The sequence below is a fragment of the Ambystoma mexicanum genome, chromosome 2q (genome assembly GCF_040938575.1).
Source record: "Ambystoma mexicanum isolate Mex_15411 chromosome 2q, UKY_AmexF1_1, whole genome shotgun sequence".
Taxonomy (NCBI): Eukaryota; Metazoa; Chordata; class Amphibia; order Caudata; family Ambystomatidae; genus Ambystoma; species Ambystoma mexicanum.
The window spans coordinates 1,286,468,795-1,286,487,264 of NC_090924.1; the positions used below are offsets into that span (position 1 = coordinate 1,286,468,795).

The 18,470-nt window shown below is 45.3% G+C and overlaps 1 protein-coding gene across 3 annotated transcripts in view; it reads right to left on the minus strand.

Moving 5' to 3' along the window:
- DNAJC13 (DnaJ heat shock protein family (Hsp40) member C13) overlaps positions 1–18,470 on the minus strand; it is a 2,820,731-nt gene that overhangs the window by 1,921,513 nt on the left and 880,748 nt on the right. For all 3 annotated transcript variants that reach the window (XM_069648714.1, XM_069648713.1, XM_069648715.1), the window contains exon 20: positions 7,520–7,663. In XM_069648714.1, coding sequence (XP_069504815.1) covers positions 7,520–7,663 — 144 coding nt within the window. The remainder of the gene's footprint in view (positions 1–7,519; positions 7,664–18,470) is intronic.

An 18,470-nucleotide genomic window follows, 5' to 3' on the forward strand; every position in this document is an offset into this window, starting at 1 on the left:
TGGCCATGAACCTGTCTAGCTTGTCCATACATGACTGGAACCTCTCTGCAGTCCAGTAAGGTAGACCAAAGCGGTCTGGGAGTGAAAAGGGAGTTCCCTCTCCCTGTAGTTGCTTAGTTCTGTCCCATAGCGTCGAAGATAGAGTCCCTTCGCCTTCTGAGAAACCCTCTCGCTGGCTAGGGTCTTCTGTCGACGGTGGGAGCTGTCCCAGCCTACCCTCCGGCGTCCTTGGCGTTTCTTTGGCCTTGTGAGCAGTTTTCGACGTGTCACCCGTCGTCCGTCTCTGGCCGTCTTTAGAAGCTATACGCGCGAGGCTTTTGAGGGATCGCTAGGCGGTGCCGAGTCTTTACTGGCAACGTACGCACTCTTGCGAGGCAGTCGCCTGAGAATTTGGGGTTAGCGCCCTTATTTACAGAAAGCCCAGTCGCCGGTCGCGGAAGCTTTGGCGGGGAGGGCTTACGACCCTTACGGTCGGTGGAAGACGCCGGTGGGCCCGACGCCTCCGTTGACGCTATGGCTGCCTTCGTCTTCGACAAATGCATGCCATGGGGTATGTGCTTATGTGTTTTCCTGTGTTCGTCCTTGTAGCCGGGGTGTTCATCCCCATAAGCGGGGCGTGAGCCGGGCTTGTCGGGGCCGGGGACGGACGAGGAGGAGGAGCGGGAGCGCTCCTTCGAGAGGTCTACAACCTCCGTTGCGGAGGCTGTGTAATCACTGTCCTCGTCACATTCGGCGTCGGCAGCTGGCGAGGAGTCAGACCTAGACATTGCATAGGCTGCCCACCTTTTGACCCTGCGGTCCTTTAAAGTTTTGGGTTTAAGTAATTTACAGGCCGCACAGCCGTCCTCTTTGTGATCGAAGGGCAAGCAACGGTTAAACCGTTTATGCGTGTCCTTCAAGGTAAACTTGCCCTTGCAACGCGGGCAAAACCTAAAGGGCGTCCTCTCCATAGCTGAGGGCATGAAATGTGATTATGACCTCGAAAGAGAGGGAGGGGAAAGAGAAAGGCATTCTCAGAGTGTTAACAAAGAAATGACCAACAACCCCATTCTCCCTACTGTGTTAGGCCGGCGAGGCCCGGCCACGTGTTCGGCAGCGCCGAAGGATCTCCTCCGCTCGTCCCTCCGTCGAAGATCTTGCTCGGCGGAGAACAGCTTGGCAGCTACGTCGAGGGAGGGATCTATGTGTTATAGTCAATAATAATAAACGACCAAGGGTCGAGGAAATGATTTCGCAATGTCTCTCGAGGAGCTCCGCATAAAGGCTACCAATAACTGGACCGAAAAAAACAATGTGAGGGACCTCGACGCGTGAGGGGTTGTGGGTACACTGCACGTCACTATAGGGATAGTGTTACAGATACGCCTTGTCGACGTCCCCTTTTCGACTACGAAAAACAATACTCCGCAGTGACCACTGGATGTCGGACTATGCACAGCATGTGATTCTAAGCAGATTAACAAACATCAGAAATAGGTTTATGAGGTTTTGTGTGGCAATACTTAACTGTGATTTTTATATGCTTAGTGTGTAACTAAAGGCCAAATAAATAACTATTTTGTTATACTTCACTTCTAACCTGAATTATTGTTGTTGCTGTGTGGACTCAATGGAGCGATAGACCACACTCACTTTTCCCAAGACTAAGCCTCGACTGCTCAGCTAGCTTATCTTGATTGGGTTTTGGCTAACCTCTCAGTCTCTTCCTTGTATAGAGTGGCCTCTCAAAATCCTCCCACCCGGCACGATCAGGGAAATCCATCTTAATATTGGGCATTAGCATACACTGAGCACCCCCTTCCAATACATGAGGATGACTCTGGGGACCAAAAAAGCAGCCTACTAGCATCCTATGCCAGTGTCATTAGCTATATGTAGTAACGGGTCGGATCCCCAGAGTTCCACTTCCCAGTGCCAGGGTGAATTCATACTGTGATAAGCTTCTCCTATCCCAGATACGCAAAATAACGCTGTTATGCGAGTGGTTGGTTGCATCCTTGACTATTGTAGGTCGAAGAAGAACATAGCTAGTGGCTGATGGGATAGCAATCAGGAAAATGCTAAGAGGTGAGCAACCACATTGAAGCCCAGCCTTGGCATTGCTTTTGTTTCATGAGCAAAATAAAAAGCCTATTGGTGCCCCCCAGCTTTCAATGCTTTGAGCTTGGTTGTCAACAGCGGAACATGGCAGGAGAGTGGTGGCTTACTTGTGAGCAAAGGCAAAGCAGTGACTGGAAAGGAGTACATGCGCTTGACCCCAAAATGGTCGACTGTCTGAAGCATACAGTTTACCCATTTAAGCTGGACAACCAATGGGAAAAACTGAGTGGGGCAGGGGAGGGGAGCCACCAAGCAAAGCAAAGTAAAGAGTGCTGATTTACCCAGGAGAGAAAAGCTGGTGAAGAGATGTACAGCCCAGTTTAGATGCACGGCCCAAGTGAGCAAAGGAAACTAGGAGAAGTGAGAAGGCCAATAGAACTGCATGGCTCAGGAAAGTCGAATGACCCTAGAGAGCTGAGCGGGCCAAGAGAGCTGCAATGAGTAGGAGAGCCTAGAAGGACAAAAGCTTTGTGCATCCCAAGAGAATGGAGCGATACATAGGACTTGAGGTTTGAGAGATACTAGAAGTCTGGGAGAACTGAAGATCAGTGATGGAGAACATACGACATTGGCTCAGAGATCAAGCAGGGTGAGACATCCCTGGGTGCGTACTAGGCAGGGCACTGTACCCCCAAGTCACTGTTAATTTTGTATTTTCTTGTGCTTATATAGTGCTTAACACCAAAGTGTTTCTGAAAGAAGAAGCAAGTAGGGCGCTATATTCCAGATTCTGTGCTTCGAAAAGAGATACAGATACCTATATACCCCATTAGATAGAGGATCCTGATGAACAACAGTGTATTCCTTTCTTACCTTTTGCTTAAATGCTTCTGAGAGAAGAACAATCGTTCATTTTATAGAGGTACCCACCTAGATCCTATAAACCTTTATCCCATTATGCACCCTGGAAAAAATAAAGTCCTTGAAACATATCACTTGGCATGTGTTCTGTTGCTCCACTGTCGCACATGTATGGATGCAGACAGAAAAGTGAATGATCTGCAGGCACACTAACGAGGACAAATGTGGGTGCTGAAAACAACAAGTATGGTGGGAACTGCTGCAATCTTCTCAATTCTAGCTGGGGAGCGGGACAAACTTGGCCTAAATGCGATCTCTCTTTCTTGAAATAATTATAAAGCAAAAATGTTCATTTATTTTGGGATCGGAACATATACTGGTCGGACAACGCCAACATACCAAACCTTTAAATTTTAGAGAAAGAAAATAAGAGCTAGCACATTAACACTTCAGGAAATAACACGTAGTGTAAAACAACATATGTGATTCTTTGATTTAAAGTGGGTTTAGCATCTCAATGGGTAATGTTGTCTGAATCCACCCTAGAACTAAGTGTTTATTTTTACCCAAAATATACCCAGAAAAAAGTAAATATTGCATATCTAAATTTGCATAATGCCTGAATTGCAAATACAAATTCCCAAAACTGGTATATTGGCATTCTGCTTCATTTGTAGGATAACCATATTTCAGCATCCCTGTATGAAACATTTTGCAGGCAAACGGTAGTGAAATAATATGGTTAAATATCTAGATGCAAAAGTGGCCAGGTTGAAATACCCAAAAACAAAAAACAAGGAAAGAGCAAGAGCCCTGGAACCTGAAGAGAAACTGAGGGAAAACCAACAAGCCTCCAAAGAAAACAAAAACTATGAAAGCTCCACAAAAACCAAAGATACAAAAAAACGTAACAATGCCAGGACAATCCCAGAAACAGCGGCCAAACTTTCAACAGAAAAAACCCCACAAAAAAGATGTGAACCCATGAAAGGCATATGGTCCTGGTTGCCTAAAACTCTGAGGGAAAAAAAGCAAATATAACAACCCGCGAGAGACAAGCACATTCTTCAAGATAGACATCGCTCGACCCCCCAAAAGTGCGAACTAAAAATGTGCTCGTGGAACACGAGAGGACACACCCACCTACTGTCTCCAAGTGACATGGACCTGGGGTCGTATGACCTATTATGCCTCCAAGAGACCTGGCTGACCGAACCCCCTGCAGTAAGGCGGTTCGAAGTCATCCTTGCACCAGCCAAACAAGGACGTCGAGGAAGACCTTCATCGGGTTTACTGATTGCGTCTAAAAAAGATCAAATTAGAAGAAACATTGATCAGCAACCAATTGATTCTGATGGTCAAGGCGTCATGGACCCGACGGAATACCGACAAAAATGCCTATGAGAAAGTCACCTTAATCGTAGCAAACACCTACTGGAACCCAGCAAACATAGAGCCTACTACCTACATAGAAAAAATTAAGGACGCGATAGACGAGGCACTATCTGAACATCTGGTAAAATACTTCCTCATTTGTGGAGACTTGAACGCTACGTGCACGAGCTCAGACGAAAGGGAGGCGGACCAAGGACACAACTCAACAGGCAAACAACGTGGCAATCTATGGGTCAAATTGATGAATTCAGGAAACCTTCACAATTTGCACGAAGCATTCCCAGACTCAAATCGCCCGCCATCATGTGAAAGAAATGAATCGACAGGTACCATAGACTACATCTTCGTCACCGAACCAATACTGGCAATAACGAAAGACTTTGAAATTACACGAGTAACAGTAAGTGACCCCTGTCAACAACTTGGATGTCAACAAGGCCCCGGAATGATTACGCTGAGCACCAAGTCATAGTCAACACGAAGGGAAACCGCTTACATCTTACAACAGATTCCATTGTGGAAATAGAAAAAGGATTCAGCTCAATGCCAAACCATTTGGGCAAAAATAAAACAGACTATACGCCACTTCTGACGAAGTTCAAGAAGAACCGTAAAATAAAAACAAACAGTGGAAATCCCCCAAGACACATGTATGACCTAACACTGGTGGAGAAACGCCGGGCACTGCGTAAAATACAACGCAAAGCAAAATCTTCCGGATCTCCAGGGGCTGTGAGAGCGGCAGAAGTGGAAACCAAACTCTACAAAGCTTGGGTAAAAGGTCATAGACTGTCCCTCTACCAACAAGACGCTGAAAATATCCTAAAAGCGATAAGCGGCAAAAACATAAAAGAAAATCTTGAGAGCGGTTAATGAAACGCAAGAAAATACTATCATAACCGAGATTGGAGAAACTACGTGGACAAAATACTATACTACTATGTACCTGGCACCAACTACCAACTTAAAATTACAGGGCGAAATGTCTTCGGAGCCATGGGTAAACATAGATGACCCACAGGAAATCCGATTAAAGATCAGAGGCTTAAAAAACTCTCATGCCCCAGGACCCGATGGGATTACGAACATTGATTTAAAAACAAATCAAAATGAGTGGGCCAGTCTGCTAAGTAAAATCTTTGGCAGATGCTGCAGCTTGAAAATGATACCACCCTCATGGAAACAAGCAACAATGGTACCAATATTCAAGAAAGGAGACAAAAAGGACCCGACAAATTATAGACACATTGCGCTCCTGGATGTTATAGGTAAAGTGTTTGGCTCAATGCTTCTTGACCGCTTTAAGATCTGGGCGGAGGAATCACCTTGCAACAACCCACTCCAAACTGGATTTTAAAAAAAATCTGGGCACGGCAGCTAACATTCTAATGCTAAACGTGCTGAAAAACAGAGTACTGGAAGGGGGAACGAGAATTTTCGTGGCGTTCATCGACCTGACCCAAGCATTCGACCGGATTGACAGGGTCTGCCTATGGTCCAAACTTGAAGCCTGGGACTGTCCACCTTAAGGCACTGTACACTGATACTTCAATACGCATTCGACTCGACCAAAACGGTCTCTTATCATCACCCATTCCAACAGCGCGGGGAGTGAAGCAGGGGTGCCCTTTAGCCCCGGCCTTATTTCTGGCATTTATCGGCGACATCCAAGATGAGGATCCAGAAATTCGAGCATTTCCTCCAAAAATCTGCAAAACCCCGATAACGCGATTGCTCTACGCAGACAATTTGGTCCTAATGGATCACACACCAATAGGTCTGCAGCGCCAATGGACAAAGCTCCAAGGGTATATGCAAGAAAATAAACTGGAAATAAATGCAAAGAAAACAAAATTCCTAGTACTAGAAAAATCAACCAGGAAAACAGAAAAACAAACTAAAACTGGAAGGATCACTGATCGAGCGAGTGTTCGACTTCAAATACTTAGGAGTAATCCTGGACTCCTCTTCACAAGACAAAGCTATGCAATTGGCCCTGATGACCAAAGTCAATAAATTGGCAGCTCAAGCTAGGGCCATAGATAAAAAGTTCGGGAGATTCTCGCTAATCCCAGTGCTAGAATACTACAAGAAAAAGGTGATGCCGACATTAACATATGGGGGAGACGCAATGATGAACCTACCACCATCCATCTGGACAAAAATTGAGGCAAAGTTTGGCGAAAAGTACTTAGACTCCCAAACTTGACCCCAATACGACGAGAGCTCAGTTTACCATCTCTTAGAAGTTCAGTCTCACAATCGTCTCTAAGGCTGTTCAGGAAATGCCGGATGGCCGAGCCACCGTCAACATATTTTCTCATCAACCTCGAAATAGAAAGGAACACAAGCAAATCCCTTAATAAATGGAAAGAAGAAAACATCAGTTTGCTAGAACAGGTACAGGCAGATGAAGAACAACTAACAAAGTACCCAAAGAGAACCTTCACCAAAATCAAAGAACTTGACTGGATAAACACCCTGGAGACAGCAGGAAAAAATAAACTAACCTTACACCTGCCTCCAAATACGAAAAAACTCAATGAACTCCAGGAGTATATAAAGAAGTTCCCATCCAGGAAGGGGAGAGATATGCTGATGAGGGCCCGTTTAAACTTACTGCAGACAAACGAGATCTTGTCAATCAGAGGCCAGTCGGAAAATAATTGTTGTCGATTTTGTGCGACACAAGAAAAGGAAACAATCCGCCATTTGCTCCTAAAATGTGCCTCAAACCAACATATAAGAAGCCGATACTTAAAATCAACCTTCACAGACTTCATCATAGAGGACGAAGAAATATGTTGGTCTCGTCTGATTGGAGGCGACAAAACACAATGGCAAATAGCCACTTACAAAATCTTGGAAGCCATAAACTGGCCGACAAAGGCACATTTTTAGAGAGCTGTTCTCTTTTTCTTTTCTTTTTCACGACCGCAGACAAAAGACAGAAACCTCAAATTTTGTAAAAATCTTTTGATTAAACACAAATAAAAAAAAAAAAAAAAAAAAAAAATACCCAAATAAGAGACGTGCAGACAGACTGTGCAGCTTAACACAATTTGATTCAATGAAAACAGTATACACAACTGTAGGAAGGCCTCTATTTTTTACTTCAGTAGGGGATATTGCAGTGTACAGTGCAGAAGAACTGCAAATAGTCTTGGCACATCCAACTGAGGGTTCAACCAATTTATTTTCAAAATAATGTATGAGCTCTTACCTCTTTTTGAGCAATTCCCATTCTGTCCCTCCAGTGCAATAAAACAATATCCACTTTGTCTTTGGCAAACTTCTCCACTTCTTTAGCAGCTTTGCCCGCAAGCCTTTGCCACTCCGGAACTTTGTTAAACTTGCCAAACTGATCCTATGAAATAAAAAGGAAAACAGTGGCTGCTTAAGGTTTCGGGTAGTGGTGGTTAGCAAAGAACTCTTGAATGCACGCTTGGTCTGACAAAATAAACACATGCTCTTCAATTAACTGGACTGAAATGAGGATTCAGGCGTCACTGTGTACTGGGCCATGACACAGAAGTAGCAGCTCTGTGAAAGTTACTTTTTTTTATTTTGGTGGCCTGTGCTAACTTGGATTTTCAGAACCTATCATGTGTGAGGGTTCAGAGAAGCAAAACTATCAAGGTAATGTAGACGGAGCAGTAAGGCAGATTTCAGAAGATATAGGTTCAAGGGGTGCACAAGTATAGTTAATCACACACAAAGCAATCAAATATTATTCCACACAAAAGTACAAACATTTACTTATTTGTTAGGCCTTTAACACACTAAGCAGGTAAAATCCATCAAAATCATATCCCCAAATCACTCGTATTCACACAGGTGTACACAGTTAAAGCAGTTAAAATCAATGAAACAAGAGAATTTGTAAATAGTAAAGTGGGTGAAACTCAGTCTTATAGATATAGAGTGCCTAGAGCTTCAGCCGTCTCCTCATCGGGTAAGTAGGCCTAGTGCCGCACAGTAAGTACCTCAGAGAGGAGACTGAAGTCATAAAAGGCCCTTTAGAAAAAGCTTTGACAAAGCCTACGAGTTGGTAGAATTTGTAGAATGAACACTTACATTTTTACATTACATACAGTTAAGTAGGAGGGTTCCTTCTAAATCCAGCCACACTAGGGATTACTTTGGAGTGGGGGTAGTTTGCTTGAATTCCACCAATCATAGTCGGCAAGAGTGTGGACTTTACGTTCCATACCACTCCAATGACGTGTGGGCTGTGAGAAAATTACACTTGTGCCGTTTACTCCGATTATCTGAGTGACCACCACTTCTGCACTGGTCCCATCAATGGAGGTCTGGTCTAGGAGTCAGAGGTGCAGTGGCTGCACTTGGTGTCTGATTGGGTCCATCCGAGTGGTGGTTTGCAACTCTGGTCAGTTAGTTCCTTCTATAGTTGGCTAGCCCAGGCACTTTGAGGCACCAACCAGAGAAGGATCCATAACTTGGAATCCTCCAGGATATAGTGAAGCAAAGGCAAAGAAAGCACTGGTCAGCGTGCAGCAGGCAAGGTTCACAGCAAGGAGAAAGAACATGCACCAGGGACACCCCTTTTCATGCAAATAAACAGTAGGAGACGGATTGTAGGCCACAAGCTGGTTGACAATCTGCAGAGCACAGAGCTCTAGCTCATGACAGCAAACAATGCAGCAGAGATGTCCTTGCAGAGACTGGTCAGCCAGTAAGAGGGCTTCAGGGGATTTCAGAGTTCAGGACTAACTGGTTCAACCAGTCGCTCAAGAGTAGGCTCATCAGCGTGGATGTTCAGGATTGTTGCAAAAGCCACAGGGTTTCACCAGGAGATGGCTATGACAAGGTTGGTTGTCTGTAGCAGCAGTCTTCCTGCTCTTCAGCATGGACTCCTCCCTCTTCAGCCTCTTGGCTCCATTGGATGATCTGAGAAACTGTTGCAGTGCTCCCCATCTCATCAGAACTTCAGGCTGGGGGCTGCCCAGCCTACCGTCCAGATTTCGGAGGGTAGGAAGAAGACCAAAGAACAAGATGGCCAATGGACAGGGGTAAACCTTCATGGCACACCTCCTTTGAGTATAAAGTACTCAAAATGGCATTATATAGTACAAAAAGATGGTGTACAGGAGTTCACTGGCACCAGCCTGTACTAGGCACACCAAAAATGTTATTGAAAAAAAAAAGAAAAAGGGATGCAAGTACTGGATTTCTAGAATCTGGCTTGGATAGATTTTAGGAGGCCACCCTATTTTTATTTTTATTTTATTTTTATTTGGGTATAATCATTTTAGATTTTTACAAAACGGTTTTTTCATCATTACGAAGTAGATGGACTCTTTGATCGTCTAGACTGTGCAGGGAGATCTGGGTCGCCGTCTAGCTAATGGATACAAATTCGTGTTGGTATCAATGAGGGTTGGTCTTTTCCATGGCGATGATTAGAAGTTTAGCCGTCGGAATTAACCATGTAGTACGAGCTCCTGTGATTAGACGGTTCCACCACGTGTCTTCATCGTCTACGAAAGAGTTTATGCGCAGAGGGCCAAAGAAGGCATCCCTTTCTTGTGCAATCGCCGGGCAGGCCATGAGTAGATGTCTTGTAGTTTCTATTGTTTCTGAATTCTTGCAGAGTCGACAAGTTTTGTCCTTAGATGCTGCTCTGATAGCTAAATTTTCCGGGGTGGGTAGTAGATTGAGACGAGCTTTTAGTAGAGTTTTCATTAACAATTTACTAGGATACTTTGTGCAGTACTCCATTGGCTCTCTAAGCTTGTTAGGAGCAGGTGGTAGATGGCTTAGCAGTTTGTTTGATACTGCTTTTTCGTTTGTGTTTATCCAATCTAGCCATTCCATTTTCGATTTGATTCTTAAAGGATTTTGGAGTAGATCTTCTGAACACGCGATCTCCTGCAATGTTTGTTGTTGGATTTCAACCCAGTGTTTTAGCATCTGGTTGTTTCCTTTATTAATTTCTTCGTTAATCATGCGGTATATTTGGAGGCTCTCCGGGTGTCGAATCTTTCTAAATAGTTGCATTGTGCTTTGGGCCACTATTGCAGTCAAGGAGAGCAGGCCAAGTTCTCGCCTTATTGCAGCAGACGATGTGGATTTTGGAAGACCAAGTACTGTTCGCCAGATAAAGCCTTCCAATTTAGGCCAGAGAGTGGGCGGGATTGAAGGTGTTGCATCCATGCCGTATACCAGGGACGGAATTACTTTTGCCTTGTAGAACTGGATTGCAGGTAACAGGCTAAATTTGCCATATTTCCTATCAACTGCTCGGAGCTGGGCTGTTAGGTGTTTAGTCTTTGTCCATAAAGATTGTTGCATGCTAGATGCGTTCTTAGAGCTGTCAATTTCGACCAAGGTATTTAAACACTGAGATGACTTCAATTTTTGACTTGAAGAGGAACCACTGCAGGCTTTCTTTCTTCCTATTTCTCTTTTTCTGTATGATCAAGATTTTAGTTTTTGATTCGTTTATCTCCAAATTGTTGTCCTTGGTGTACTGTGCGAGGTTGTCCAGTTGGCGCTGGAGTCCGACCTGTGTGTGGTCGAGGATTATCAGGTCGTCGGCATATAGAAGTCGATTGACCCTTACTTTGCCGACTTTGGGAGGAAATGACCTGATCGTATCTTGAGAATCTTTAAAAAGTCACCTAGGAACGATATGAAAAGAGCGGGTGCCAGCGGGCAGCCCTGTTTCACTCCACGATGGGAAGGTATATGATCAGATAGTAGACCTTGGTTGTTCAGACGGACAGACACGCTGGTGTTCGAGTGGAGGGCGATTATGGGAGCCAGGATTTCATCGGGGCAGTTCCATGTCTTTAGTTTATTCCATAATTTAGGCCTATCAACTCTGTCAACTCTGTCAAACGCCTGTGATAGGTCGACGAATGCGAGGAAAACTCTTGGTGCGCCCGACAAGACTTTGTCTTTAATGATACTCAGGATCATTATATTGGCTGCAGTGCTAGCATTTTTCTGGAATCCAGTTTGTAGTGGGTCAGTAGAGGGAGAAAGCCGTGCCCATTTCTGAAAGTAGCTCAGGAGGATTGTAGCGAAGACCTTACCTATGACATCCAGCAGGGCTATAGGTCGACAGTTGGAAGGGTCCTCTCTGACGCCCTTCTTGAAAATGGGGACGATAACTGCCTGAGTCCAGGAGTCAGGTAGTGTCCTTCGGTTTTTGCAGTCTTTAAAGATCAGACTCAATACCGCTGACCAGTCAGGATATTCTTTTAGATCAGAGTTTGCTAACCCGTCCGGTCCAGGGGCTCTTGATAGTTTCAGCCTTTTGATGACTTTTTTTATCTCGTCTTCGTCGGAGAGGTCCACCCATTTTCCCTCTAGAGGTCTCGTTGGAGGGTCGATAGACGTTACAGGTGAGTCAAAGAGTTCCGAGAAGTGTTTGACCCAGTTTTCTTCGGTGACAGAGTTAATCATTTGGGTTTTGGGATGACAGTTTGTTTGGTTGACCATAGACCAGAAGTACTGAGATTTTATGGTGGCTAAAGCCTTGAGCATACTCTCTGCATCTGATTGGTAGAGGTCACATCTTACCTTTCTCAGCCATTGCTGGTATTTTCTCCTCTCAGTATGGTAAGATTCCCACAAGGTTGCTGTGTTCAACGCAGCCACTTCTTTCTTTAATTTCCTTAAGGATCTGCGTTTGGTTACCAGGGTAGCATTATACACATGGTTATGGTTAGACCTTAGATCATTGGTGAGCTTCTGTGGTTTTTTAAAAGGAAGGAGCAGAGGAATGTAGCTGTCTCTGAAGAATGCGTCTTTCACTTCAATATGAGAAGTTAAGCTTTTGTAGTTATCAGTCAGTTTTGATGTCTTTGGAGGACATACACAAACGGGTAGCCTGGGAATTTGTCCTCATCGATGGTTTGTAAAATAGATGGTCGCGCACACTGGTGTTACATTTAAGGTTCAGTAAGTTGTGGTCGCTAGCCTTTGTTCTAATTATTTCGAAGGAGGTTATGCGCTGGTAGACCTTTTCAGAGACAAAGATGTAACCGAGGGTGGCTGATGAGCTATCACGTTCCCACGTAGGTATCAGCATTTGGTCGCTCATAACGTTGGCTGCGATGTGGAGGTTCCTGGAGGTCATTAATGCTAGCCATAGTTTTCCCCTTGACTCCGTCAGAGTGTAGGGAGAAGCTTTTGTCTTTGGCGCAGTTTGGGCTACACAGTTTGCATTTAAGTCCCCACATATAAAAATGTTTGGGGTTTGATGTTTAATTCTGATTTCGTCAATAATATTGGCGACTACATCGCAGAAATTTTCTGGTGAGGGTTCCAATAGGCATTGATGATGGCGAGGGGCTCTCGAGAAGGTTTTCTTTCCACTGCGATTTCGTCCGTGTGGCAAGGACAACCAAGAATCCATAGGTTGCTTCTATTTTCTTGATGATATGTATGCCTGAGCCTATGCGGGTAGCTGTTAATAGGCCAGATGACGGGCAACCCAGTGGGCCTTTGTAGGCCGGAGAGATCTCTATGCTGTAACCATCCAGTGCCAGTTTGTCCAACAGCCAGGTTTCCTGGAGGCAGAGGATGTTGTGTACTCCCAGGTTGTAGCTGTCAAGTTCAGTTAGGTGCATATGGCCTCTGGTGTTCCATGAGGCAATGGAGAGAAGCGATTTTTCCTGTGCGTCGCGTTTTGGACGCGTCGGGAGGGGGGGGGTCGGTGGACTGGCACCCCCTCTTTACTGCTATCTTTTGATACCCGGTGTTAGGGCATCCCGTATCCATGACCAGCTGCCCTTTTTTGGCACGACGTTTGAGATAGTTGTGGGCAGGTCTAATGTTTTTTTTCTGCTTTCAACAGCGTGTTCCGGTGAGGATCGATGATCTTTATATCGAACTCTCGAAGGGTGTCGGGGAGTTTGGTGTCTCCCTTCGTCGTTGTGGTTTCTATGCTCTCTTCTTGTTAGGGTTCTCCCATTTCTGGAAGGACCATATTTCAATTTATCTGGTGTGTTTGTTCGTTCCCAGACTGATCTGGTGTAATTTTGGATGTTTTCTCTCGACTGAGATTAAGTTTTCCTCCTTCTCGAAGATCCATATAAGTCCTCCGTTCGTGATTTGAATCTATATTTTTTGATGTCTGAGGTCTTACGGTTTTCTTCATGGTTGCTATTTGTGTTCTGAATTGGGATCTCGTTGAGTATAAAGCCCAACTGTTCTAACTCTTTGTAGACGCCCTGAGGAATTTTACGAAGTGCCGACCTGATATGAAGATACGCTTTTGCTTGCTTGGACCTGTGGTACGGCTCGATTAAGGTGAAGTCATTTGAATTTAAGGCCTGTAGCGTGGGTACTTGTTTTAAAATCTTAAGCACTGTTCTTCTATTTAGAATCATGTAATATTCCTCCGTGATTTTTTGTTCTATTTTGAATAGGCAGGTAGCTCTTGTTATAGGAACTTTTGGTTTTAAGAGAGTCTCTTTCTGGTTTGCTGGCGACGATTTTCGTTGCCTAGAGTCGATCTGCTCGGGAGAAGTTGCCAGGCGACCTGGTGTCTCTTTCAGATGTGGTTGAATAGTTCCCGAGAGCTGCGATGTCGTCGTTCTATCCTTGTTCTCAGTTTTATGATTTAAGGATATTTCCTTGGTTTTAACGTTCTTAGAACTGGGAGGGACCTTTGGTGCTTCAATTTTGGAATTGGTAGCATTTTCAACTTGTGGTTCTGAGCTTTTGATTGTGTCCCAGTGCTGTGTTAGGTCAATCATGGAGCTTCGAATCAGGAAGTCCTCCGTGGTCCTGGGCGAGGGGGTATCGTGTGGCTCTGCGTTGTCGTTATTTTTTCGCTCTGGTATCTAAAATCTTGGTTTTCATCCGTCGTTTTTTGTTGTTTTCTTTTTTTAGTGGTTTTCCTTGAAGCCAGTACTAGATCAAGCGCTGACACTGTTTCCGAGTTGGAAGAATCTTCTTGGGCGCCTGTAGCGAGTTTCAGCACAGGATGGTTTCTCGTGGCGGCCGCCGATTTTGGAGAAATGTCACTTGGTGGCATAAGTTTAGGTGTTTTAGTCGGCGGGCAAGAATGTTTGTCAGTTGTTTTTAAGAACACCGGAGCCAATTCTATAGGTGGAGATGGTGGCGTTGACTGGGTTTCTTTGTCAGCCATAGTTGGTTTGGCTAGAGTAATAGATTTTAAGGAGTTTAGTTGTTCGTCGAGTGAAGCAAATTTCTGGTCCCAAGTGTCTCTGTCTGTCTTGTTCCTTTGTTCCAGGGCTGTAATGAAGCCTTCGACGAAAATCAGCTTGGTATGCATCATTGCTGTAATTGTGATGTGATCTTTTAAGGAGTCACTGATGTTCTCAGAGTTTCCCAAAGGGTGCTAATGCTATTGTTATAGCCGACATAATAGTTGTTAGGTCGGGTTTTTTTGAAAATGATTCCTTGGCGCTTGGTGTAGATATTTCACTTAACCTCCTATTTTTAGGTGGTGATCGATCTCTTGTTGTACATGGCGATGGTGGTGCTGTAAATACGGAGCTTTCGTCTGTCTGGATCGATCTGTTCAAGTTTTTTGGTTAGAGTGAAGGTTGGGCAGATTCCAGTTGACTCTTCGATGGGTGGCCAGGAACGCTATACTGTCTAGAGAGTGATGGCAGTGCCGACTTTGTTTTGGTAAGTGAGTTTTCTTTTGGTGTGCTCTCAGTGGCTCGTGGTTGTGCGCGGCCGTTTATTTCTTGTTCTGTGGGTGAAATGGGTTTATTTATGTTCTCAGCTTGTATTTGCGTTTGTTTGTTTCGAGTTTGTTTTAGACAGCCTGGTGCAGTGGTTTTAACAGGGGACTGATTTTCCATAGTCTCACCAGGCGGGTTTTCCGTGAGCGGATTTTGGTCGTCCGTAGGGGGTGAGGCGCTATTGGGGTTAGCGCTTCTTTCCGGTGTAGATTTGCCATAAGTTGGTAGCCGGGGGGTCTTTTTTGCATTTTCAGTCATTTTCCTTTACTTTGGGCACTGGGGGTAGGTCTTGGATAGCCTCCAGGATTTCCGCATCCGATAGTTCTTGGTCCAGCTTTCTTTTACATTGTTTTTTTAAAAAGTCTTTAAGAGCGACTGATAGAAGCAGATGCGGGAGGAGTTTTTTTGTTGCACCTTTTTTTTTGTATTTTGACATTTGAGAGTTTTGTAAGCAAGACCTAGATTCCTTCAACAATTTTTGTCGCGAAGGTTTAAGGGCTTTATCAAGGGGAGTCGGTTTTTTTGACTTTTGTTTTTTCTGTGTTAGGGTATTCTGTAATATAGAGAGCTCTGATACTGTAGAGTCAAATAGGTCTTTTCCCGCATATTGTTGTTTAGAAGAGGGTGCAAAAGGATTGTTTGTGGTAGCAGAGGAATGATCTATGGGGGATTGCAGACTTGGAACGTTTGTTTGTGTTTCCTGCGCGGTCTAGCTCAAAGATTTGAGACTTCCCTATTGGTAGGTTGGAGTGCGTTATTTCGTTTGTGGTCTGCCGACCGTCGTTCTGTTGTGGTGAGTCCGTGGTAGGGCTCGTTGCTGCGTGGATTTGTGCCAGTACCAACGTGATCGCTGGGGTCACGTTTGTTGCATTCACGGCAGACTCGCCTTTGCGGTGATCCGGAGAGCTTGCTTTCTTGTCCTTTGCTACTTGTAGCTGGTGTGAGGGGTTGGGTTTGGTCCCGTCAGGGGGGAGGACCGGGGGGAGTTCCTCCTTCCCCTGCAAAGCCCGCCCACCACAGCCCTCAGCTAGTTCATGGGTCGGAACCAGTCCTCCGACCTGCGAGAGTTCACCTGCCAAAGGAGTGTCTCCTCGGGCCTCAGCTAGCTCGGACAGCACAGGAGCAGGTGCCGGCCGTCCTCCGACAGTCACGGCCGCTGCTCCTCTCGCCGACCCGGGGGTACGGCGGTGAGGCTGTATGGAAATCGCAGAGCAGGGGGAGGAGGAGAGGATCGCCGCCGCAGTATGCCGTTCCGGCGAACAGGGCGCAGAAGCACCCGTGGGGGAGAGGCATTCCTCCAGCTCATCGATCCGCGGCACAGGTGAGACGGGCAAGTTTGGAGGCATAGTCCGGTCCTCGGTTAGCGATGGCGGTGCGAATGCAGATTTGTTGGTAGCTTGGAAATTAAAGTGGTTTGAGGAGATTCTAGTCTCCGCATCCTCCAAAGGTAGATTTGTCGGTGATAGAAAAGGTGAGCACCGAGAGATGTCAAACGGGTTTTCAAAATCAAACCGCGTTTTTGACGATTTGCTTGCAGAATTGGTTGCGGTAAAGGGTGTGTTTACACTAGTCTTTGTCTCCTTTACTTTTTTGGTTGGAGGCTTCTGTAGATGAACTTCTGGAGCCTTGTAGTTACTTCTAAGCCTTTGCACTTCCAAGGCTGATTCCGACGGTGACAGTGATTCCGATGGTGTTTGGGGAAGGGTAGGCACCCCAATCTAGGCTCCGATGGCGGGCTTCATCCCGGAGCAGCCGCGGACTGCCGCAGACTGCTCAAACCTCAGCTCAAAGCTCCGCTCACCGCTCCGCGGTGTCTGCTGAGTATAGGTGGGTCCTCCCACAAACGAGATGGTAGAAAGACTGCCGCAGACTGCTCAAACCTCAGCTCAAAGCTCCGCTCCCTAGGCCACCCTATTTATAGTGAACAGGGATCTACTCAAAGGTCAGCCAAAATGCAATCAAAGTAAATGTGGAGAGCAGCCAAGGATGTTCTCAGGAGAGCGTGAGTAGGGTCAGGGATCCACAGTGAGTCCACACAGTGAAGCACACAATTATTCAGTTTAGAAAGGAATGTATGAAAATACAAATATTTATTCTAGGCCTTAAACACAGTAAAAAAATTGTAAAAAAATTAAACAAGCAGGAGATAATATGGCACAACACGCAGACATATTTACATTCAACATAGGTTCTTAAAATGTATTCAATGACAAATCAGTACAGGAAGTAAGTAAATTGATGCAGTAAAGATGGAACCAAGTCACAAGTGATCTTCCCCAAATTAAGCAGTCCAATCATTTAGAATGGGTCCTTGTGCCCAAAAGTCACAGGAGCCACAATGCTTCTCTCCAGAATGTACTTGTGTTGGTGATTGTTCAAAAGAAGAGATGGCACAAATTTACTAGGAAAGAAAAATGTGTTTACTGTCAGATGGTACTTCCCAGATTGGAGGACAAAAAGGCAGTGGAATGGAATGTTAGGATGCAAAGGGACGGTTATCAATGTTATACTATGGAGAACAGGGTGAGTCAAATACTTTGAGTTTACTTATACACCCATTGACTCTGGCGTTCCGACATGACTTGATGGGTCGACTGGGTGTCACTGGAGATTGTATTTCCCGGCATTGGTTCCGGTGAGACTTGTTCAGGAGCAGCAGGTGCAAGGATTTTTCCGGTCATGTCCCGACACATGATGAAGAAATGCAAGCCTCTTTAGGACAGGATGGGGGACGAGTTCCAGCGATGACCACCACACACAGACTACGGCAGACGTCTTTCCAGTCACAATTGAAGAAGCTTCTCCAGAACAAAATACTTTGAGGCTGGGATGCTAAAATTTGCAGGGAAGGAGACTTGTACTACAAGTTGATGACCACCAAAGTTCTGGGTGCAAACGTGGAACGGCAACACTTCAGACTAGGTAGTTCACAAGAGAGCTGGTCAGTCCATCGGGAGGTCCAGGCTACTTTCAAAGGCTCAGGACGATTGGATCCTCGAGAAGGCATTGAAACTAGTTGGCCGCACTAGTCTAAGCCCATCAATGGTAATGACCTGCACCATTCAAACAGCTAGTAGTTATCCAATCAGGGACACCTATTGGTTTCAATCATGCCCCACACCTAGACTCACTGGCACCACAGAAGTGGAGTGGACAAGAGTGCCACAGACACAAAAATAGCACTAGCCAGTAAAAGTGGCAGCTTTCCAAGGCAAGTGCATGACCTGATATGGGATTCGATGTCCTGGCAGGGCAGGAAGAAGGCCAAACCGCAATATGGCCAATGAACAAGCAAAGATTTTGGGGCACTATCCATGTTTATTAGTCATACACTACACAGTAAACGCTAATGTGCACACTACAAATAACAAAAACATGGAAAAAATATGAGGCCAGGGAGACAAGGCTGCTACCCGATAGTCCTCCTGGGAGTGGTACTCAGCGGGTGGATCTCATGGGGAGGGAAGACCCCCTATGGGA